The sequence below is a fragment of the Corythoichthys intestinalis genome, chromosome 9 (genome assembly GCF_030265065.1).
Source record: "Corythoichthys intestinalis isolate RoL2023-P3 chromosome 9, ASM3026506v1, whole genome shotgun sequence".
NCBI classification, from domain to species: domain Eukaryota; kingdom Metazoa; phylum Chordata; class Actinopteri; order Syngnathiformes; family Syngnathidae; genus Corythoichthys; species Corythoichthys intestinalis.
This window is the reverse complement of record NC_080403.1, coordinates 25,933,776-25,959,120: the sequence shown is the minus strand read 5'-3', so window position 1 is coordinate 25,959,120 and position 25,345 is coordinate 25,933,776. Positions and strand designations below refer to the sequence as shown.

General features: G+C 38.7%; 1 protein-coding gene across 2 annotated transcripts; it reads left to right on the top strand.

The window, feature by feature from the left end:
* The first annotated feature begins 53 nt into the window (after positions 1-53).
* odad1 (outer dynein arm docking complex subunit 1) lies at positions 54-8,878 on the top strand. Of its 2 annotated transcripts, XM_057846190.1 has the most exons (15): positions 85-186; positions 416-496; positions 730-826; positions 899-1,088; positions 2,875-3,000; positions 3,082-3,195; positions 3,295-3,362; positions 6,497-6,669; positions 6,772-6,900; positions 7,481-7,563; positions 7,646-7,814; positions 7,883-8,019; positions 8,118-8,221; positions 8,317-8,407; positions 8,503-8,878. In XM_057846190.1, exons 2-15 carry the CDS (start codon positions 430-432, stop codon positions 8,593-8,595), a joined length of 1,641 nt encoding a protein of 546 aa, XP_057702173.1. In that variant the 5' UTR covers positions 85-186; positions 416-429; the 3' UTR covers positions 8,596-8,878. The 2 variants fall into 2 exon arrangements, with proteins under 2 accessions (XP_057702174.1, XP_057702173.1); XM_057846191.1 differs by having other exon boundaries at positions 54-496.
* The last annotated feature ends 16,467 nt before the right edge of the window (positions 8,879-25,345 follow it).

Below are 25,345 nucleotides of genomic sequence, written 5' to 3'. Positions count from 1 at the left end.
TGTCGAGTTAACGTGTTTCACTTACCACATTGGGACCAGGGCCCTGATTGGGACTTTCCACTCCCGCTGGGCATGTTGGGAAATGAAGTTCCAAGTGACATGGTGACGGTTGCTAACAACTCAAGTTTTGCATTCGAGTTTAGACAAGTCCTTCCGAAAGAAGGCTTCGTTATCGCATTTTTAAGGGTAAGATTTCTTTTTATTATATTTACAAACGAACACACAGTTTTTACTTAGTATTGTAGTCGCACGCCTATAGCAATATACATCATTTTAATTTGTCGCCATATTGTTTTTACCTGGGTAATAGTGACATCGTGGATTGAGTTCGCAATTCCAAATGAACATCCGTTTAGATTCAAATACGAAACGCAAAATGAACAAATGTTTTGAGCACGTTTTTTATGTCCATTAGAGTGCAGTGCAAATATGTCAAGAAGAAGAACACCCAAAAGTGCCCGGTCAGACACAAGTGATGCAGATGTTGATGGCACAGGTAATATTAACCTAATTATAAATATATTCAATTCACAACTATAAGGACAGTTGCACAATGAGATCTAATAAAATACCTTTTAAATTATCACAATTTGTCACAATTCTCTTATTGGATCTCACTGGATTTTGCAACTGTACCTGAAAAGGGACCAGTGTATGTAAATATGTGGTAATCATCGCGTGATACAAGCTAAATATTTGTGCAGAGGCAAATGTGTGAATTTTCAACAGAATTAGAGAAAGCCAAGCTACTAAGGCAGTACCGAATCATGGATGCAGACAGACAGGCCTACAGAATTCATGCCCAGCAGCAGATCCACAAACAACAGTGAGGGCTAAAGTTCAACAGTGTTTTTAATTGCTTTTTGTTTCAAATCAAAGTGACTGTTTGTCTTGCAAGGCAGGAAATAGAAAAGCTGACGGCCGAGCAGGTGGAGCTGCAGCATAAGCTTGGTGCTTATAAGAGCTTGTCCCGTTTAAAAAAGGACAAAAAGGACGCAGAGGGCTTTAAAGCTCTTCAGGAGCAGAGAGACCTCCTGGGGGAAGAGTTAGAGAAGGAAACACAGCATCAAAGAGAGCTACAGAAAGAGGTAAAGCCCATAGCAATAGTTCTGAAAAACCTTAATAGAGGTGCAACAATTAATCTACAACAATCGATTAGCAAAATAATCGACAACTATTTTGAATGAATGAACTATTCTGATAACCAATTAATTGTTTAGGACCTACTTTACCTTAAACTTGTCTAAATTCTTGAAATTATAACATACATATAACTTCTTAGTTGTAAATATTATCATATTTCTTCGTTATATTTCTGGTAAGTCAAAGAAGGACATGAACAAAAATCTGCTTTTACTTTGGAAAGTAACAATTCACATTTTTGCCAATTATCAGACATATTACTGTCTAAACTATCTTTTTATTAATAAGCCTGCAACAACTAATCAATTAAATACATTAAAATCGATTATTAAACCAGTTGCCAACGACTTTGGATTATTTATACAGTTGTAGAGCACAGTTAAGTCAGGAATCTGTAAGAAAATATATGGCAGAAAACACTCAAGTGACTTGAAGTTCCGCTCTAAGACCCCCCAATTTGGCCAAATTATAAAATTGTCCAGTATGCATGTGTTATACATCATTGGTAAGCTGAAAATCTCAATTTTCTGGGGAAAGAAAACTTTTGAACAGGAGGGCATTTAAAAAAAAAAAAAAGAAAAAAAAAAGTTTTTTAAACAGCAAAACCCTATATGGAAGGGAGAGCACGCGAGAGCAGAATTACAGACGCCATGACTTTAACGAGATATTATCGCATACTTACCTTGTTTCGATCTCCATGAACTCCATGTAGCATGTATCACTGAGTGTCAAGACACAGCTGTGAATGGCCACAGCTGGATTTTTTGGGGATTTTATGGGTGAAACATAGTAATATAACATTGGTCACGATGCAGAAATCGCAGACATCAGGGAATGGTCAAGATTTTCTTTTTCATAGATTTACCCTTTTAAACATTTTTTTTCATTTTTTTTCTTTGTTTGGATCGATTATTTATCATCTAACATTTCGGAAAAAATGCGACAGTAACAAAAAAAATACAATTAAGCGATAGTTGTGAGGTAGATATCCGTGACTTTTTTTTTTACAGACACCGTTTTTTTCAATGTGACGTAATTTGTTTAAAAGTTTAAAATATGCAGGCGAACAATTTTTTAAAGTCGTTTTTTTTTTTGAACGAAATATGAGACATCAATTAATGATTCTAAGCTGAAAACGACAGACATTTTGAATGATAAATATAATTAATTACCTTCATTTTATGGCTGGGTTGAAACTAAAGCGGTTGCACGACGTCTGTAAACGGGGGTTTCCAGGGTAAAATGGACAAATTAAAAATAGTTTGGGGGCTTATTGCGCCATGAATCTGCTGTGGCAGCATATAGACATATTGTTCTATCAAACACAACAGTTCTTTTGGCTTAAAATACAGCGGTTTATTTTAATGAGGTGTGCAAGAGCAGAAACTGCTTTTTCAGCCTTGTCTGTGTTTTCCACCATATATTATTTTTGAAGAAAATAGATATCCATTTTGTCTTTATTGTTACTTACAACATGCCTAAAACTTCAAGTTAATTTATGAAGGTGATTGAAAACAGTGACATTGATCTAATTAATCGATTAATCGTTTAATTAATGGTCCGATTATTATGAAAATAATTGTTAGTTGCAGCCGTACAGCGTTAACTCATTCGCTGCATTGATGGAGATACATTTTCAGTGAATGATCACAACCGTTGCGTTTCAAAAAATTTGTACTATGAAATATTAATTTTAGGTGATTACTCCTGATTTAATTGTCATGTGGGCAGATCTCAAGCATGGAGATGAAGCTGAAAGAGCTGAGGAAAGAGAATGCCAGCAAAAGTGGCACCCAAAGATCTGTGCAGAGGCGGAATCAGGAGGCCATATACACACTTGAGAACAAACTGCAAGGAGTGAGAATCAAAGTCTTATTAGTTGAATGACTTCACATACAGTATTGGCATAACCTTTATGATACTTGTGTGTCTTCTCAGGGATTAACAAAATTCAGTGAGCAGTTGACCAAGAACAGCCGCCTCCGGGAGGAGCTACAGACTCTTCATATCGAGCGTGTACGTTTCCAGCGACTTCACGACAGGTTGGTCCAGGTGAGCCTCTTGGAAAATTTCCCAGTAGCTTCCTAGCAACAAGAATGTTGAATAATACATATTGGCTGGCTCATTGCTGTGACTGGTTGCTTGTCGCAGGAGTGCAAAGACGTCAGGAAGAAGATAAGTGAAGCAATCCACTTGTCGAATGCAGCCCACGATGCGAGGTATAAGTCTTGAGCATGCATTGAGTGATAGTGTTGTCATATGGTAGGTGGTAACAGGGTTGGTTGTCACAAGGGTTGTCACATTTGTGATAACTCGACCACCAGAGGGTTGTGATGCACAAAATCAGTATTTAAATGATCATAATGCTGCCAGGAATAAGTATACATTGTCTTTACTGTAGAGCAGTGGTACCCAACCTTTTATGCACCACGGACCAGTGTAATGTTGGCCTTTTTCTTCACGGACCGGCACTGTGTGGCAGAAAAATTACAGTAAATATAAAATAACACAAAGGGGCTAAAAACTAACATCAGTGAAGGGAAAATGTAACTGACAATACGCTGAGTCAAGCTTTTTTAACAGCAGCATCTCCTAAAAGTTGACGGCAAATATCCTAGGTTGCAGGCATAATGAGTTTTTTTCCAATCATGAAAGGTTTCTTGGCTTTAGCAATACAGTTCGCCACGAGGTATGATACTTTCAGTGCATTTACTTTTGTTGCCTCGTTTGCTAGGTTTTAGCCACATATTATGCAGAATGGACTTGGTTGTACGCTCCTCTTCTGGTTCAGCAGGTGGCTTTTTCCGCGTAAAAAGATGTCCAAAGATGTGGCCACCCCCAGCACACATCCAACAGCAGCTAATGTTACTGTTTACATTGACTAACACTGGGCTGCTATAGGTGTGCAAACACCCCATTAATGGTGGCCAACCACTAGATGGCGACGTACAAAAACTTCTACTCGGATTAGTTCATAGAGTAAGACGGGCACATTGATGTGTGAAGAGGCAGAGGACAGATTGCCGTTGTTAACAAATGATTTATTATTTCTCGGCGCTCCGGTAGCAAATGCGCCACGGACCGGTACCAGTCCCGGTAGCAAATGTGTCACAGACCGGTACCAGTCCCAAGCCCGGTGGTTGGGGATCACTGCTGCAGAGTCAAACCTGACTCAAAAGTCAGGTTTCACTAAGAAGAGGCAATTGTTGTTTTTTGGGGGGGGTTGGGGTCACTTTCAAAATTTTAAGGTCTTCGCTATTCATTTTATCGGATTTCACTCAGTAAGTTTCTAGTATGAAAGCAGGCCCGGGAAGGTCATAGGGAGAGGTTGGAGAATTCCACCTGCACCAGCTCAATGATTTGCCTGCGGACCTCACCCCCCCCCCCCCCCCTTTTTTTTTTTTTTAAATGTAAATATAAGCTGCCCGTACGCTGGTTACGAGAAGAACGCCGGGCCAATCAGTGGCTACTCAGCCCAGAAGAAGAAGAACTGTTTCTTGTGCATGCTCGAAATAAAAAAAGCTTCATCATCAAGTATTTAAGAAAAGCAAGATTTTTGGTTCGTTTGCAGTAACACCCGCCCTAACAGTCCGTATCAGCCACACAAGCAGTATCGCTTGTGTAAAGACCGGACAGAGTAGGGTGGAGATGATAGACAAGATTAATCGATGGACTCGCAACGGTTTAAAAAAAGAGGAAAGGCTTCGCTAAGAGGGAGAAAAAGAGAAAGGCGCTGGAAGATAATGCAGCCAAATGCAAAAAACATACAATTTTAAAACAAAGAAGCGTCAGCATCAAGTTATCAAAATAATAATAACAACAACAACAAACAAACATTGGTTTCTTGTCAATATAATAACTACTAGTATGTCCCACTGCCATGTGTGTAATAATGCTTATGTAAATCAATTGGTAGGTTTCCTTCTAGTTGTTTTTCTAGCTAAAAACACATTTGTTATGCTTTCTTCCATACCATAATATTTTACTGAATTTTGCCACTGTGAGAAAATCTTTGCAACTGGCCATTGCAAAAATCAATTTTGAGATATTACAAATTCAGGCGCATCAGACATTGAGTCCAGTATTAGCTTAGCCTCAGAGCAAATGACAGGTAAAGAACAGCAGTCATCGAGACTAGAGGCATTTCTGTTGATGTCAACAGAGAAGGAAATGTTGGTTGGGTTAGACAGTGATAGCTTTATTGATAAGGTAGCAGAATCTAGTGCTATAATGCGTCACATGCTGACCCGCTAAGGTAGCATTTACAAACTTTGGGGTTCAGATCTGTAAATGGACCACAGAAGCAGTTAGGTCACATATTTACAGCACTTTATTTCGGTTAGTATAAGTTGCATATTGGAAGAAGGGTAAGTTGTGGGTAAAGATGTTTCAATCACATTTAAGTTTGTGTGCTCTTTATTTTTGTATTTAATTTATCCTTAGTATGTTTGAAAAATGAAAACTGGAATAGAGCAACCTACAGTATGTTTGCCATAGTGGAGTAAAGACAATTTATGTTATATTTTGCTTCAAATTATTTGGTGGGTCACCACCTCCACGGCTAAGTGCTGGTCTGACAATGTCCATATGACATTAGGGTGAGTATTACATTAGGTTAAATGTTAGTTAGTTAATGCTAGTTAATGGTTAAATGTCTGACCCCTGACCTGAAAAAGTCTGGCCCTGTATGTAAGTGTTACCATTAGAAAGTATGAGAAAAGAGCTTACAAATTTGATTTCCGATCTCTAACTTGCCAGTTGCTTGCTACTGGTTAATTCCGCTTTTAGCCAGAAACATAAGTAGGATGGGTATGGTTGTCATGTCATCAGCAGTTCAAAGGATTCAAATGTTTGTTTGTTTTTTTTAATTGTCAAATTTGTCACTGTACAGAGCACAGTAAAATTGTTTTCCCACAGCTGTGTACAATAGTGTAAATACAACAAAAAACCCTAGGAAAAAAAATAATTTAAGGCACTAAAACACAACAGACAGAGAGAGAGAAAGCCCTTTGTCTTGCATCACTGTGTTTCAAAAAGTGAATAGTAACCGGACAAGATTTTGACCTTCAATTCAGGAATCAATTTAATTATGTGTTCAGTATCTCTTAATCAGTTCTTTAGTTCAATGACTTATATATTTTTTTGTTTTCTACACAATAACCTGAATGATGTGCTATGTTTTGTTGAAGCCACGTTGTATGTAAACCTGCTCAAATTGGAATTTCCCGTTAAAATGTTATTCTTGTTTATGTTCTTTACATATTAAGATGATGACCTAAATTTTATTCAGAAGAATGTCATTACTATTTTTATTATAATTCTAATCCCGTTCTCCTCTATTTTCTGCATTTAGGGTGGAGGCTCAGTCCAAGTTGGCGATGATGCGAGAGAAAGCGGGGAAAGAGCTCTCCCAATACAACACAGAGATGAGGGAGCTCGAGAGGGTTATTTCACACGAGTGCAGTCTCAAAGACTTCATCACCACTAAATACAGCGAAAAGATGGACCAGGAGGGGACAGAACCCGGTCAGAGACAAATTTCAGAGGATGTTTTCTTTTGGCCTGATGAAAAGTTTGCTTATCATTCTTTGTTGTCGTGTCTTCTCATATGAGTTTTTTTTGCATAAGGTTTGGAGGAGCAGCACTCAAAAGAGTCGAGTGAGGAGTCACCGGATGACCTGGAGGCATTTTTTCAGAAAATTCAATCTGTTACAGGGGAGGATGACCCAGAATTGATGGTCAGCAGGTTTATCCAAGGTACGTCAGCTTCTATTACGCTGTAGCTTTTAGAGTTAAATGGAATTTAGGCATATTTAAGTATCCTTATTTGGTGACTTCATCTCGAATCAAAATTGATGCAGCACGTCTCAGTAAAAGCAGGAGGTTGAACGATGGGAGATCACCCAGAGGTTATCACTAAATATAAGTAAAAATAAATCTAACAATAAATATTGTTATCGTGTTTTTTATTTGTTGGAATTTGGTTGTTGTGTTTTTAAGTATACTGTATATTGAACACAACTTTTTAAATTTTGTAAGTTGATGTAACCATTTTCTGAGGTGTAAAATTTTACTTGAGTTTTCATTTAATCTCTTGAAATATTTTTGGGGTTGTAATTATGAATCTATTTTAGATAGAACAACGTGATTAAGAAGCTTAAACTTTACTGAAATTCATTCGAAGGTTTCTATCGGTTAAAAATGTTGATTTACTGAGAATTCTTCGTGAGATTTTGATTACATTCAAAATTGTGATCCAGTTTGTGTACTGTTAATCGGTTAAGTGCCCAGTGCCTACTGTACATTATTTTGGTTATTTTGTTGTTTTTCCTTGCAGCTGAAGACCATAATTTTGCACTCTTCAATTTTGTAAATGATCAAAACAATGAAATTGAGGTGCTGCGGGAGCAAATCAGCCAGGTGAGTTTGTTATCTTAAAACATGACCGCACTACTGCTCTGTGTGCCTTTTTGCTCATGTTATCAATGTGTGTATAATCCAGATCCAGGAAGAGATGAAGCACTTTCAAGAGAAAAGTTTGCAACAGAAAGAGGACCATCGCTCTTCACTAAGAGATGTTGATGCACGGCAGAAAGTTGCTGAATTACAAACCGAAGACTTTGAAAACCGTGCCACCATATTAAGCCAAACTTTGGAGGAAGTTAAAAAAGGTGGCTTAAACACAAACCTCATCTGTACCTAATATTGTAGTAAGTGTTCAATACTTCATCTCTCACAGGAGTGAGCAGCATTGCCTCTAAAGTGGAGTGTGACATGGAGGACTCCATCAATGACAACAACATTATGCCATACTTGAGTGCGGTGGAGCAGAAGACCAACCAACTCCTCAATATACAAGCTTTTCTCGATAACAAGGTAATATTTTTGCATTGTATTTTAGATTTTAATGCAAACTTTTTAGACATCAAGAGTCCCCTTATTATGCATAACCTGTCCTTTGTTCATAATTACAGGAAATTGGCAAAGCCTACAACCCATCCGATCTGCCCAAATTCCTTTTTGGCCAAGACCCAGAGATGCTTCAAGAGAATGTTAACATCCAACCTGCAGTCCAGAGGTTTAAGATTTTTTTTCAAACATTTGACATTTTGTGCACGTACTGTCATACTTACAGGCTTTAGTGCTGACGGGTATGTTCTCTGACTTCCCTAGTGGAGAATATGACGCGGACAACTTGCTTGTCCCGGATGAGGAAGAGCGGCCTCTCTCACAGGGGGAACTCCGCAGAAGAATTTTGGAAGGGGTGAGTCAGATTTTTAAAAAATATAACACTATTTAGAGTGTATTCAACTTGAGATTAAGTTACACTGCATGAAATTGTCTCTGTATTCTTTACAGGTTAGTCAAAGAGAGCATTTAGGGTCGAAGTTGGCAACAAAAAGCTTCAAAACAAGTACACGTGTTCTTGAAGAAACAGCAATCGCCATGTAAGGCACGTATAAATACATACATTCAAAGTATAATCGTTTGGTTTTTGGTAAAGGTCCATTTTAATCCATTTTAGAATTTGTTTATTTAGATCTAATTAGTTGTTAGGGCCATAAAGAGGTCCTGGTAACCAAGCTGTGCTTTTAATGTGTGAAGGGCCATCTGGCTTTTAGTCAGTACTGTGAAAGGGCAGTTTCACTACGTGACTCTGGCTGCTATGCTCCAACACAAAGGTTGGGGGCAGCAAAAAGCTTTTTTCATTCTAATTGCCATGCTGAGATTTGGATTTTGGAGTGCTCCGCGTGGTGAGAGGATTGGAAGTTTTTTTTTATTTTTTTTATTTTTTTTTTTACTTTATTTACTCACTTTGTCACTACAATCATGCTTAAAATAAACAAAATGTAAGAAACACATACATTCCGAGCCCCGGGTAAGAGGTCAATTGAAAGCAGCTGCAGTGGGGTGTGCTTGTTTTCCTCATCTTAATAGTTATAAACAGAGAATCTCCACCGTAAACACTGATTTTAACCCCCCACTCCCCAGTAACTAAAGGCATTAAAATAGGTTTTCACTCAAAACAGTAACGTCAGTTTTAAAAGTTTTTAATTAAAACTAAAATGTTGATCAAGCTGCTCACTTCACCAGATGTTAGGGCTGAAAAAGTTGGCAGACGAAAGCTATCACAACTTTTTCTCATACTGTCCCATCTTGTATTATTTTCACAATTTTCTGAACTTGATTGTTATATTTTAAAAAAAAAATTTTTTTTTTTTACAGAAAAGTTTTATTATTAACATGATGTAATTAATAAACAACATTACAGGTAACCTCGGATTGGCTGTTTTCGTACATTTACACCATGTTTGATGGAGAAAATGCACTCAAGGTCTATCACCCAAATCAATCTAAAAAATTTCACAGTCATGTAATTGCCCGACACTATCTGAAGTCCAATTTTGGTAAGTGCCTTATAATTTGAAAAATGAGAGAAACCGTAGTCGTAATACCATGGTTTAAAATAGTTACTAGATATACTAGTTTGCCTTTAAAATAGTTTCTGATGCCTCATTGTTTGAAAAACTTTGCCAAAGAAATATGGTTCTGTTCAGTTACGCTCATAAATAAGTTTGTCATTGTGGCATTACTTTGAGTCGGTACACTGTTCACTTGTCTAATCTTAGCATCTCTAGTTCTTTATTTGGGTTATTTCATTGACTGTAAAGACATTTGAAATGTCAAGTTATCCAAACAGCAGTTTCCTGAAAAACTAAAAATGGTGATTTATTTTAGGATGGTATATTTGTACCTCGGCCCTGCGAAACAATTCACAAAGCCTGTTACTATTTTTAGGGATTCAAAGGTCACATTCAGTCCTGAAATATTTGGACAATGGCAATTTGTAAGGGATTGAAAAAACAATCAAAATGGTATTGAAGTTTTTTTTTTACTTTCATCTTTCAAAATCATGGAAATGTTGTTACCAAACACTTGTTCAAACAAGAAAGGGCGTGAAAATGGGTCAATCTGATGTAATTGACTGAAGCTTGTGTTGCTTTAAAGGATTTTGATAGGATGTGGAACTGGTACTCCTGACATTAGTGACCGGTCGATTGATGGCATGGTGGGCTTATTTAAGATAAACCCACTTGCAACCTCTGCCAAAGCAGATTACAGTAGATAAAAGGGGGCGCCGTGGAAACAGCGAGCAGGGAAACGTGATGGAGGAGAGGCTGGCGTCTTTGAAATTCTACTCTCGCCGCCAACCCCTCCTCCGCCTGCACACGGCCCTGCATCTCCATAGAAACCCTCCCTTTTTTAATCGCAAAACAAGCTCATTTCCTGCTCCTGACAAAGAGCCCTCAAAGCACGGTTTGACCCACCTCCTACTGCAGGAAACATAGATATCATATGTAAGGCTAGATGTCTTATGCACGCTGTAAACCAAATTTGAGTCACATAACATTAAAATCAATGGAGTGTGTAGTTTGAAATTAAAATAGATTCCTCAATTTTCAACTGATTTTGAATAGGCTTGCTTGTTAATAAGCATCAGAGATGCAGTATTTCTACTGCATACTTACAAAAATAATTATAAAAATAAACATTTAACATCCAGCCTGAATCATTGCCACTGTAGTAGAGTTCGACAGAAATCAAAGCTTTTCGAAATCTGTCAAGACTTCAGTGACATAAGAGTATCTTTGAGGAGAAAATCATTCACCTTCTATTTGATACAGCAGAGCCTACCAGAAAAGTCCTCTGTTGCAAGATGGCTGCAGTTACGCTGCCGACTCCGCCGTAAGACATCTATCCTTATTTGTGACATCTGTGGGTGTTACCTGTTATAGTGAAATCCCCACCCCGCCATCAGCACACCTTCTACAGTAACACTTTTTATCCCCTCCTGCTTGGCTACTTCCTATTTGTGCACCTTGTTTGGCTTGAATGTCTGGATTTGTCACTTTACTACTTTCCTCCTCCTGGAGCCGCTTTACTTTGAAGAGGCCTCTTGACTCCGTGTTGTCTTTCATGACCTCCATGCATCTTTCTGTAGTGTTTGGTTCTACCGGACGGAAAATACACTGTTGCTTCACAATCTATATTGGAAAGTGAGACTACCCAGCTCCTCGTGTTTGTTTATTTGGGAATGTTGCCAGGTAGTTTCCCAAAGCTGCACCCAGAGCCCGATCCTCCCATTGACGTATGTATAAAACCCCCTAATGCTACTGCCACTGCCGCCACCAGCAGACTTATTACACTCTCTCCTTCTCCCATACCCTCATCTCAGGATGTTGCTAGGCAACCACCCACCAGGAGACCATTTCCTGGCAAATCAGATCGGTGGAGACATTTTCAAACAGCTCTTTTCTCCCCTCAATCAAGTCAATCTTAATATATGCAAATAACATATTCTGCATATCTCCTTTTCCTATAAATTATTCTTCAATGTGTGCCAAAGATTGATCACTGGGTGGCAGCACAGCAGGTTTCTCCTGATAATTTTTTTCATCTTCCTACTGTTGCTAAGCAATACCAACAGTCTTGTTTTTACCTGGGAAAATTTTGAAAACATTCCGGGCACCATTTTGTCTTTGTGTTCACCACAATCCAGATTTGCATTCGTAACAGGAGTTTCAACAAAACGCTTGCCCTTGCTGCGTAATAGTTGGCTCCTGTTTGACTTCTTTGTATCAGCCTGTATACAGGAAATGTGCACTTGAGTGATTAGGCCTGCAGCTTTCGTGTGCCACTTAGCTGACAGAGGAGAGAGGCCCGTCCTTGTTTGCTAGTTTCGTCTCACTCCAATTTGGTTGTTGTTGTTATTTTTGTTGTTCTTTTTCACTTCCAAAATCCCTCCGTGACACCCACCCTCTTCCCTCGATTTCCCCTGTGAGCGACTCCCTTGTGGTCGCTGCTCTGGTTGCTGTGCAGATGGCTCTTTGTTGGCCTTGCACAATGGTGGTAAGGTCAGCGCGCCTCATGCCATCAGCACGCACGCTAAAGTTCTCCTCTCCAGCTGCCTCTTGTCTTTATTTGAAGTTTTTTTTTTTTTTTTTGCACAGTACAGCTAAGGCACACTCTCTCTTCTGTTCACTATTATTTGAGGTGAATGATAGAACCTCTTGTAGTACCGTGTGTGCATAGGTCTTAGGCCCTTCTTTGATTTGTGTCTAAATCGAGTCGCTTCAGACAGTTCAGAAGTGCAACTTAGAGACTTAATTAACAAAATTAGTAGGGATGTCCCCGATCCGATCACGTGATCGGAAATCTGGCCGATAGCGCCATTTTTCAGATTGGAACTGGGAGGATCAGGTTTTTAATTTAAAAATTTTAAAAATATATATTTTTAAGGGCTAAAAAGTAACAAAATAATCCAGAAATAAAATGGCATTGCCAAAAGAAGCAAAAGTACATACATTTTATACTCCGCAACACTCCCGGAAAACAGTACAGTAGCCTACTGTAACATTTTTGGAACTTTTATTTAGAATAAATAAATAAATAAATAAATAAATGAATAAAAACTTTTTTTCAATATCAGTTCGGGATCCTGTATCGGCAGATTCTAAAAAATCAGGTTACTCAGACTCGGGTGCAAAAATATGCGATCAGGACATCCCTAGAAATTAGAGAATAAAAAGATATCAATCTGAAACAAATAGAATTTAGTAGTGACCAAGATATGCATGGAACCAGAAAGCAGACTATGATCAAGACTTATGGGAGTCCAGACCGACACTAAGATTGTTATTTTTTTGTGAGTTGACTGCAGTACATTTTTTAACACACTACACTACAATTTGATGTTTTCTGGCTCGAGAGGTGGCTAAAACTTGGGGTTTAAGGACTCATTATGCAATGTTATGGTCGCAAAACCGCTTTCAGACATCCCTCAATGTCCAGTAATGTTCTGTTATTTATCCGGTAAGCGCTTATGTGTGAACGCAATGTGTCAGCTCAGTTGACCTGGACACTCCGAGACTAAGATTGTTTTTTTGTGAGTTGATTGCATTAAACTGTTTTTACACACTGCACTACAATTTTTACAAATTTTCTGCTCGAAGGTTTACCAAAAACTGGGGTTAAGGACTCATTATGCGACGTTATGTTTGCAAAACCATTTTCAGACATCGCTTAATGTCCAGTAATGTTCCGTTATTTATCCAGTAGGCGCTTATGTGTGTACGCAATGTGCCAGCTGAGTTGACCTGGATATTAGCCAACAGTTTGCAACCTTGTCACAAGTCGGGTTATATTACCAGGTTGTGTTATGGCTGAATTCTGCAGGTAATGTTCAGCAACAGACTACAGATGTTGATGATGTAGGTATCACTTCAATATACTACTTTTCCTCATTTTATTTCATTGTAAATGAAATAATATTTGACAAGCAGTAAACAAAAAAACTAATAAATTGAATTTATGAAAGAATATTTGAATGGCAAACTAGATCTGACAACTGGTTGCCGACCTTTGGGCTTTTTATCTTTAAGGAATAAGAAGAAACAGATGAGTGTTTAAAGCGTATTTTCTTGTTATTGTTACTTTATAAATAATGCTTGTGATCGACAACTTGTCATTGTTTAATCTAGTCTCTTACAAATCAATAAGTCAGATCGGTAAAGTACATTAACTTTATTCCCTCTGTAATGCCCATTCTACACTGGTGCGATGCTAATCTGCATGACGCTGAGCTGGGTAATTTCCAGATCACATTTCTGTGTCTGAAAGCCACGATCCAGGTAGATTGCGACCGATATCACACAGTGGCCTTGCATTTTTATGACTTAAAGTGTCTATATGCCACAATTGAAGCGTCTTTTATTGCCGTGTTCTCCATTTATGTCTCCCAAGTACAGTTGTACCCCAAATTCATAGCAGGTAAGAACAACAAAGAAAATGAACTGATCAAAAATAGAATTTTTCTTCAAAGGAATTAACATGCATGTTTTCGGGATGCGGGAGTAAACCACTGCAACCCTCACACGCGCAGTGGGAACATGCAAATTTTACACAATTCAAACCTCAACCTTAAAATTGTGCGGTCTTAACCACTAAGTTACCATGGTTGAGCAATAACAACTGGACAGGACATGAATCATCAGTGCAGGAAAGGATCAATACGAACAATATACTGTATATCCATTAAAATTCATTCTTGAGTTTCTTTAACATTTTCCCTTGTGGATGTGCAACAACCAGCCAGTCCAATCTCTAGAGAAACACACCTAATGCAAATGCACCATCTGCTGTGCAATTCCAAACACGAGTGCATGTTCATCACTAATGTTATAATAGTCCAACCTCTTGAATTATTCACAGTATCACAGGATACTACGCCATATTCTCAAGAGTGACAATGAGCCCAGTTTGTTTAAAAGGCATTTTTAAATGAAACTATTAAGATCTCATATTCCGTATCGGTGTGAAGTTGTTTCAACATGACAGCATGAGCGTGAGGGGCCATGAGGTTTGGGGGCAAGAAGGGGCAGGTAGAAGGAAAGGCGGGAAAACCAGGGGAGGAGCAGCAATGTAGGAGGGCACTTCTCGACAAACTCTCGGAATTACTGGAAATTTCCACTTTCACACAGTCACCGAGAAGGTGGAGCTAAGAGGTGAAGAAGGTAGTTCAAACTCATCTCAAGTAGTACAAAGAGAAGAACTACAGATTAGTATAATGTATCTTTTCGAGGTCAAATACTTCACTAGAACTAAAAAAAATACACATGAAATGTAGAGGAAAGTCATGTGTGACTTTTTAAAAATTTTGTATGTTTTGGACGCGTTGCCTTGTTAACAAAGTCCACAAACATGTCACACTTAGTAGTCAAATTTGTCTTTTTGCCACCACTGCAAATGAAAAAGCACTGGTAGCCTTCTGTCCTCCATTAAGTTTTACAAGCAACCACATTATATCCAGAAATCAAGATCCCCATTAACTGCAATTGTCGCTCATGTCATCATCATTAATTAAACTAGCAGTAAAAAATCCATTTTAGCGCTTTCCAAGCTTATACATAAAACCACAATTTTTTTCCCTGAAAGCCACACGTGCTGCTTCAATCTTTTAAGTCGCTAGCAAACACATCTTAAATCCCTTTCGTCCCCCTGGAACGGTTCCAAACACGCACACTCGAGCATTTTGCAAATCCTCATCAAAGAGCTAATACTTGGGTGCAACATTAAAAAGGCAAGTCAACCAACAAGATCCACACACGCGTCTAGACAGTCGACATAGTCTTTTGAGCCAAACCCGTTCTGATTTACAGGCATCTGATTTATTTTAGTTGACAAATTACGGTACTGCTCACAATTTTGCCTTTGAAAATAAACGTAGAACACTGTAACAGAGAAAGAAAAAAACACTTGCAATTGGAAGACACAATGGGCCCAAGTGTTTTCAGAATGATTATGGAATTTAATGTGCAAAAAAATTAAGTTAGGGCGTTGTAAAAAAAATGTAAATAAAAACATGATGCAAATTCTTTTTAACCTACATATACAGTATTAAATTGATGGCAACCAGTTGAGGATGTACCCTGCTGGGATAGGCTCTAGCACCCCCGCGGCCCTTGTGAGGATAAGCGGTTCAGATGATAAATGAATGTATTAATATTAAATTGAATACATTACAAATAAAAGATATTCAATATATTTAAACGGATCAACTTTCTAGTTTTTTTCTTAATAGTCTCGGATTGTGAATATGATGTCTAGTTGCCTACAACTAATAAATTGCGGTTTTGGGTGCTTTCAAGCGATAGAAAATCACCAAATAAGGCAGGTTTATACTGTATATATCATGGCAACCCCAAGAAGTTTAAGAAAAAAAAAAAATTATTTCAACTTATCAAATTTGGTTATCATGTCTGCTATGAGTAAACTCATCAAAAAAGTGTCCAAGAAGCCATGTGGTTAAAACACAGTCTGCAAAATTGGTTCAAAGTGGTCCTTTTAGGGCCCTAAGGATACCGTAATGTCTTAGTAATTTCAAACTATTCTGAGATGAACTTGTCTCTTAATGTACCAATCCGATTTTTTTTTTTCGTGTTGTTCCAACTCGAGTGAAGCATTAAGTTGACGGTCTGAATGGGACAAGTCGCATAGAAGTGGATAATTTCAAATCCGATCTGGGTCACTTTCGTATGTGGTTTAAATCTGTGTGGCGGCGGTCTGAACTGTCAAGTGTCCCAAATCGGAATTCATGCAGCAGTTACGTCAGAATAGAGCGAGAGAGACAGCACGCTCCGGTAGCGGTGCAGCTGTGCATTAGCGTTAGCTCGTAGTTTGAACACAGCTTTTGGGGAAGGAGCGGGCTTGACAACAGTCAGAAAAAAATAAAATGGGTTGAGGGTAAGCCTGAGAATGCTTGGTTTTCTCTCTGCTCCGAATGAGCAATATTTCAAGATTGTAATTTCATTACAGGGCCGGGAGCCGGGAGCCGGGGCAAACTGTCCGTATGTGTCTGTGTGTGTGTGTGTGTGCATATAGTCATTTGTTTTGATGCTCCTGCACATGCCGGTCAGTCGCTCAGCGGGTCTCGGACTGCGAATAAGTGCGTGTTACTTGAACGGGCAAAGGCAGTCTGAACAGGCGCGCCAAAAAAGCAGATAAGACAAAAGAACGGAATTGTGCTTTAAAACCTGGCCTTAATGCGCAAATCCGATTTTTTCATGTTTTTGCGACTCGAGTGAGGCATTAATCTCACGGTCTGAACGTGACAAGTCGCATAGAAGTGGACCATTTCAAATCTGATCTGGGTCACTTTTATTCTTAGTTCAAATCTGCTCTAGGCCACATTTTTCAAGAATATGGCGGCGGTCTGAAGTGTTAACCAAATTGGAATTCGTGCAGCAATTACGTCAGCAAAGAGTGAGAGCGGCAGGCAGGAAGGCAGTGATAGCTTTGCATTAGCGGTAGCGCTTAGCTTGAACTCGGCTTCTACGTAGAAGGCAGGCTTGATCACAGTCATAGTCTTATAAAAAAATAAAATTAAGTAAAGGAAGGATAAGCCTGATTCTGCTCGGTTTTCTCTATGTGCGCCAAATAAGCAATATTTCATTATTGCTTACATGGCCGAGTCGGGGCAAACTGATGCACACACATAAGGCTTATGTGTGCGTCATGCACGCGCGTGCATGCGTTCTATTAATCCACGTAAACTTTGAATAAAAGACCAAACGGGGATTATTAATGTCTGTTATTTTTGTCCTCTTTTTGGAAATCAAAATAGGGTCACCCTAAAATGACGGATGACAGCCAGCATGTATATTCATTTGTTTTGATGCTTCTGCGGATGCGGGTCGGCTTGCTCAGCGCGTTTCGAACTGTGAATTAGTGTGCATTGTAATACTTGAACGCGCTGAATGGACGAAGGCAGTCTGAACGGGCACGCCCAAAAAAAAAAGAAAAACATATGACAAAAAAATGGAATTGTGCATTAAGACCTGCAGTTTGAACCTAGCCCGATGTTTTCTGGTTACTCCCAATTTCAATGCCTAATTGGTGGCAAATTTTGTCAATCCACCATAAATTTTAGTGAAAGTCATACTGGAAGACGTATTCACCGTATTCTTCGGACTATAAGTCGCAGTTTTTTTTCTTATACTCTTATGTGTGATTATTAACGGTCAGGTCGGGCGACTTCTCTCTCGCTAACTTTTAAAAAAAATAAATATATATTCATATATTTATACTAAAACGATGTATGGATGTTAAATAAAATAAATAATTTGGATAAAACAGAGAAGGCGCTGTACATGCCTGCGCATATGAAGGCAGTGGCCCCGCTCTCTTTTCAATCTTCCCCTGGCGCCCTCCGCGAGCATCCTGGTATTTCCTTTTTGATGTGGAGCAGCTATAGGAGTGAAAAACAAACTAAAGACAGAGGAATTGAAAAGCAGACAACTGCGATAGGAGTAGGATATTGAAAGGATTCAAATTGATTGTTGAAGGTGGCATACGGAAACCTGTGTCGGCATCGCTGAATGTAAACGAATGTGGTGCTTTGGTCTCGAACGAGAAATATATTTACCTAACTTGTCCAGCGTTATTTCATTGTGTAAATGCATTTATAATGATCATAAAATATGTAGACTATTTAAACATTGAGACAACTTAAAATAAATGTCAAATCCACTATCCACCTGTTAGAACAGACACGCAACTATAAAAGATATAAATGTTTATTGAATATCCATCTTACAGTCTTGTTTAACTGGGAGAATTCGTTACAAAAGATAGGCTTTAATTTGTTATCATTATGCATATATGCACAGGCATCGTCACAAACTTGATCACACAAAACGCAACCACTCATTGCATCCCCGCATTTCCTTCTTCTCCTGAGTCCTCACAAATAAACCATAAAATTTCGGGTTTTTTCGGACTCGGGCAAGTAAATCAACTTAATTGATTGGCTTTAATATCTGCGAGCCGGTCGGGCTGGATTTTTTAGGCCCGATCTAACGTTTAGCGTCATGTAATGTTAGCATACCGTACACCTATTCAGCCTGTTGTTCTCTATTTATTTTAATTTGCCTTTCAAGATGACATGTCTGGATTCTATCGAATAAATTTCCCCCAAAAAATGCGATTTATACTCCCTTGCGACTTATGTTTTTTTCCTTTTCATTGCGCATTTTTTGGCTGGTGCGACTTATACTCAGGTGCGATGTATAATGCGAAAAATACGATAGGTGTTTTTTTTTTTTTATCTTTATTTTTTCAGGCATTGAGATTAATATCTCTTTTTCAAAAGAGGCCTGAGCACAAAGAAACATTCACAAATATCAAACAACACAAAATACACTAACGGAAACAGTTACAATAATCAGTAAAAACATCAGACAAAGGAGATTTAAAATCACCAAGATGAATAATTGACTGTAGTTTAAGAGTAGATTGCAATTTGTTCCATTTAAGAGCAGCATAATAGCTAAAGCCAGTTCTGCCAACTAGTGCGTGTGAGTGGAATGTTTAGGGTTCAGTAGTTGGATGATCATGTTTTGTAGTTACTGGATTTGAATGACAGGAGAGATGTGAGGTAGTTAGGAAGTTTGCACAGTAAAGCCTTATAGATGAATACCATGATGTGGATATTTCTTCTTGACTGTAGTGAAGACCAACCAACGTTTTGATAAAGGGTACAGTGATGAGTGCAGAAATTGTCATTGGTGATGAAACGCAGTGCACTGTGAGAGACTGGGTTTAACTGCTGAAGAGTTGATGGAGCTGCATGACAGTACAGGATGTCCCCATAATCAAGAACAGAAAAGAAGATAACACAATGGTTTTTCAGTTAGAAGTTGACAGACAGCCTTTGATTCTATACAGGAAGCTAAGTTTGAATTTGAGTTTACGGATTAGATGATGAATATGAGTTTTGAATGATAAATTACTGTCAATCCAAATTCCTAAGGATTTGTATGAATCAGTGAGAGTAATTTGAGTACCAGTTAGGGATTTGATTCCAGGTAAGTCATTGTCAGTAATGGTGGAAGAGGAGAAAACCTTGTATTTAGTTTTTTCAGCATTTAAAACTAATCTGTGATTATAAAGAGATATTTGTAAACAATCAAAAGCAGTCTGTAAATGAGTCAGAGCTAGAGCTGGGGGAGAACCGGGAGCATATGCTGTAGAATACAATGATCAGAAAAAAAATGGACATGACAATATTGATCAGGAAGAATAATATTATTAATGTATAACATAAAAAGGAGTGGTCCAAGGACAGACCCTGCGGCATCCCATTTTTAATTTTAAGTGGACTTGATTGAACACCTTCAGCAGCAACAGTTTGTATTCTGTCTGTGTTCTCCTCAAACTCCGCTCTGCTTTTCCTCACACTCATGTTGGAGTGTAAGGGCCTGTTCTTTGCTCCTTGTTGCCAACCCTACATTTGATTTGATCAATTATAATGCCATACAGTATAAAGGTAAAATCATAAATACTCATAATGGACATAATCCTGTTTTTTTAATTGTTGCTATATTTGTGTCAACTCATCATTAACACAATTACATGTATTTATGCAAGTTTCTTGATCATTATAATATTGTCTTTCATGCAGATATTCGACTGTATTATTATGCTAATAATTGACTGATCAGTGAAGCCGAGTGCGCTCCCAGTGAGAAGTCAACTTTATGTTGTCCCCCGAGCACCACAGGACTTGCCTGATGACAGTAGAAAGGCCGCTGGACCATGCGGGACTCCCGCGGTTCCAAACAAAAGAACTCAGATTGCGGACACCAATTCCTCCAATTATCAGGACCCACCCTCCCTTCCCCCAACCCTAAGCCTGACCCTTGCTCTTGCCCCCACTATGCTCGGAGGACTGACATTCCACAAGTCAGGATGGTCTTTTGTCCTCCCAAAATGGAGTTGAGAAGAAGGTGCTTTAAACCTACTTGCCATCCTGCATCAAGTCACTGCACAGGAGAACTGTCAGGGGTCTTGAAATAATATTTCCATCCTTTTAAACATAGAGAGGCTTGTCTTTTGTGAATGATTCCTTTCTCCTGTTGCCATGTGCACCCCCCCCCTTCATCCGACTGGAAAAAGTGGTTAAAAGCTAAAATGTTTGCACAATTGCATGTCTTATGCTTTCTTTTTTGGCTACCTGTACTTAGGCTGCACATAGGTCACAGTTTGAGTTGCACAAACATGGATGGAAACAAGTTGCGGTAGGCAAATGAGGAAGGAGAGGAAATCTCACAATTCACCTCCCCTCACACCCCTGATTCTATTGCGCCAACTTTCCACTCTTCCAGAGTACAGCGTGAGTAATGCCTTCTGCCATCCCTTGTATACTCCCATGTCTCTATTGTAGGCACTCAGGCCATTAGATGCTATGTAATCTGGCATCTGCCCTTTCCTAAGAGGGTTAGAATTTGCATAGACAGTTTTATCATCGATATGACTTTTTAGATGCTTTGGTTAAGGCCTGTTTGGGAAATAAAACCTCTGAGGAACTGTGCTGAAAAGGTTAAAATAAGTTGTCAGGGAGTAGTTTTTTTTAACCTTCTATAGGCATAAATCTTCCTCCGACCAGTCTTGAGTAGCTCGGTACCCAGGACGCTTGACTTCCAAGATGACTGAATGGGTTTGAATTCTAGGATGAGAAAGAGAAAAGTGATTTTAGTGATGTCACCATCAGGACCCAGTTGCATATGGATCACTATTGAAATATTTTTTTCTACCATGATTTTCATCTTTAAAAAAAAAAAAATCTTTACAGTTAACAGTTTCTGAAGCACAACACCGTTTTAACATTATTTTACATTTTTTTCGTATTTGTTTTAACAATAATATTCAGGCAACCACAACTACTATTATTTTAGTGTAAATTTAACCTTTTTTTTTTTTTTTTTTTGCACCGTATGACAGTGAACAGTTTTGTGTTTTATAGTGAAAAATCAACCTTTACCTCAATGCTCTGCTCATGATGAAAACTCATATGCTTAACATATTTGCATAACCAGTCCACTGTACATCCATACCTTTCAGTTCTAAGGGGTCGCTACAGCGAATAGGTCGATTTGCATGATAGATTTGGCACACAAGTATATACGCCAGCCGCCTTTCCTAATACAACCCAAAGGCAGGAATTAAACCCAAGCCTCCTCAAAGGCAGTGGGATCATTAGACCACTGATCCACCACCCTGGTCATAACCAGTCCACCGTGAACATTTTGTAGGAATCAGACAAAGTCTTTGAAGGACTGAATATGTGTTTTTTAAATAAAGGGTGGGTTGGGCAAACTATTCCACAAACGGCCACAGTGGTTTCGAGTTTTTGTTCCAACCCATCAAGAAGACAGTTTCACCAGTCTTGTGTCTTACAAGTGCAATTGGTTGATTGCAGTCACGTGCTTCTTGTTTCCACAGAATCCTCATTGGTTAAACTCTCAGTGCTGGATTGGTTCGAATAAAAACCAGGACCTGGAGCCGGTTCTGAAAACCCGTTTGCCTACCTCTGCTATAAACCCTGTCGTTTGATTTGCTGCATATTTTCAGACAGTTACTTAAGACTCTTTAGTGGGTTAATTATTGTCATTTCTAACTACTTTCATCTATAGGGTGTACTCAGTTTATGACAAAGTTCTGTCTGGCTACGAAGTCGTAACATACCATAGTCTATTACTTACGTACTACTAAACTTTTCCACAAAGGGCCGCAGTGGGTGCGGGTTTCTGTTCCAACCCATCAGGATGAAACCTTTTCACTAGTCTGGTGTCTTGCAAGTGCAATCAGTTGATTGCAGTCAGGTACTTCTTGTTTCAGCAGAAACCTTATTGGTTATACTGTCTGTGCTGAATCAGTTGGAACAAAAACCAGGACCCACTACGGCCCTTGAGGACTGATTCTCCCACCCTTGCTGTAAAGTCATAAATACTGTGAATGTGTGTACGAATACCTTCTAGCTAATAATTAAAAAAAAAAAAAAAAAAACTTTAAAAAAAAACATTGGGTACAGCAACATTGAAATGTGAGAAAAAAATCCTAAAATTATACCAACTCAGCAATTATACGCTAATGAATTAATTTATTTTTAATGGCCAGGATAAAAATAATTTTACCTAATGTGCAGCAGGTCCTGTTTTTGACACAGCTTCATTCTTATTGTGTTGACATAACCCGAATTTCAACACAAGTCGGAACACGCCAGGGTCTATCTCTAACCCATGCTCAGACTGCTCGTAAAGTCATAATTCTTCTATTTTTTTACAGAAAACAAAACACATCCAGACCATTAATATAAAACAAGCAAAAGAGAATTATAGTACAGTAAAAATCTTGAAATGTTGCAAGTCTGGACCAATGTCACTCCTTGTATTTTTTTTTTTTTTTATCGTTGCATCATATTTTTCATAAATTCATAATTGCTTTCTCATGATTTGCTTCCTGATAATAAAATCGGTTATTATTTGCTATGCGCATGCCCGCAATGCAATCGACTGAGTGATGAAAGAGGCCCCAGATCCTACCAGAAGCACACACGCCTTTGAACTCTGCGTGTAATTAGTTTTCGTAATTATATTTCTGAATGTGAGGTGAGTCACTAAATAGGCTTAGGGCCCCGAAGGCTCCCTTCAAATCTGTGGCTGCAGCAGTGGTGGAGAGATGGCGAGTCAAAAGAAGAAAAAAAAAAGGGATCCCAGGGGAGGTGCTAAAATTAGCCGCTTGTGACAAAATATCCTGCTTGGAATAAGTTAAAAATTTTGTGAGAAAAATATATTTGGAATGAAAAGTAAACATAATTTGTGGCTTGAAATGCTGCAGACAACGACATGAAATCATAAAGCTCTTTAAACAAAAATCCTGCAAAATCAGCATTTTCTTAAACACAGAGCCCAGTGAACCTTTCAAAGAATCAAACGGCATTTTGCAATCTGTGCAAGGGGTAACGCTGTCTTGACAGAGCTGCAAAACATAAAAAGTCAGAAAAGGACAGTAAGGTAACTTTAGGCCAACAGGCCTCATTTGAAGCGATAGGAGCGCGAGGCCACAAGGACGCCTGTTGTCACTTCCTTTGGTTTAACAGTTGGATGAGCCAGTTGAAGAAGAACGGAAGTAAACTTTAGACAGAAAAAAATAAACGGGCTGATCGGGTTAGAAGGGTTAGTCATTAACAGGAAGTAGACTAATTATTTTATAAGGTTTCGTCTGATATCAACAACAAACTACACAGAGGTTTGAACTATAATTTAAAAATATATATAATTCGACAATTTAAATTAAGATGAAAATGGTACAGTCTAAAAATGGCTGACTGTGACTTGTACAACAATTGTAAGTCTTACAAATAGACACGCTTTGGTACACTTTTGTAGGTGTTCTGATAAAATCTTTGATAATGGTGCAGCTTTTAGCAGTGATTATTAATTAGATCAATGTAGGAGGAGAGTTACATTTAGAGAGAACGACTACCCAGCTAGTATGGGCATAATGTGCACATCTTGACATAATCCCTCTTTAAATGTAATTTGACACCAAGAGCCACAGTGAAGGAGTACTAACATAAAAAAGTCAGCATGGTTTCATCTCACTTTTTTATAGTACTGTAAAGTTCAAACATTCTGTTGCTATATCATCACTTCAATGACTTGCATTTAAAGTGCCTATGACACGAAAAAGCATGTTTATTTCATAATACACGCGGTATTTTATGCCCCTGAATGATATGGGCCGCTTGGATGTGTGTGGAAGCGATTGCTATTTTTATTTAGTTTTTTGAATCCCGCGCCATGAAAATGAGTGACTTCCGGCTTCGGTCTTGCATTGAGGAGGGGGGCGCTGTGACGTGCACGGTAGAAGACGTCCTCTTCATGCTACAGTGTACTGTTGTGTATGAGGACGAAGGATTCAGCTGATTTTGCGGATTAATACGTTTATTTTTCGCATCACGCCAGCCAAACGGCTGCAGAAAAATCATTCTGTATGAGGGAGAGGCGTATGCGCCTTTTTGGAGTTTCAAAAGGTTCCCATTCACCGTGGATATTTACTGTGGGACCAATGGACTTATGAGGAAGTGAGTAAACATCTTGTTTTGTATTATGTCAAATACGAATACAGCGATTACAAAGTAAACACTACAAACTTCCTTTAAATGAAGGACTACTTACGTTTGATCTTTGATAGGCATGTAAAAAGCTCTCCTAAGGGTCATTAGCAGCAGCACGTTAGCTGCACAACAAATCCAGCCACCCTCCTCCGGGGAATGAACTGTAAATTGCTCTCCGCCAGGCTGTTTGCCGATCCACTAAGACAGTCGACAACTGGGTCGTCATGTCAAATAATCCAGGATAGTTATGTGTGATTTTCCACTTCGAAGACTTTGAAACATCACTCGGTTCGGGTTAGCATGTCGGCTAGCTGTCACGGCTTCTGGTTTGTTTACATTCTCCGAAGCCGGGGAAGGGAAATGACATATGTCCGATTTAGGTGTCATAAAATATCGTTCGGGAGGTGTGACAGTAAAGGTGAAGTCGACATTTTTGACCATTATGGAGTAATTTTGCCATGTCGTCCTGAATAAATGCATTTTTATTATTTCATATTCCATTCAGCACAAGACTGTTATTTGTCATGAACATGCCATTTATTTAGCAATTGGGGAAAATACTTGGATAAAAAGAATATCCTGTAAAAATATTGAAGTAAAGAGACAGAAACAATGACATTTTGCCGCTCTCTTCGTCGCGTTTTCCTCGTTGTGAATAGTTCCCCCTCGACGGGCTGACTGGTC

Coding starts and splice junctions, on each gene's coding strand:
- odad1 (XM_057846191.1), top strand. CDS start 430: ATGTCAAGAAGAAGAACACCCAAAAGTGCCCGGTCAGACACAAGTGAT. Junction 497..729: donor TGCAGATGTTGATGGCACAG/GTAATATTAACC, acceptor AATTTTCAACAG/AATTAGAGAAAGCCAAGCTA. Junction 6,901..7,480: donor GGTCAGCAGGTTTATCCAAG/GTACGTCAGCTT, acceptor TTTTCCTTGCAG/CTGAAGACCATAATTTTGCA.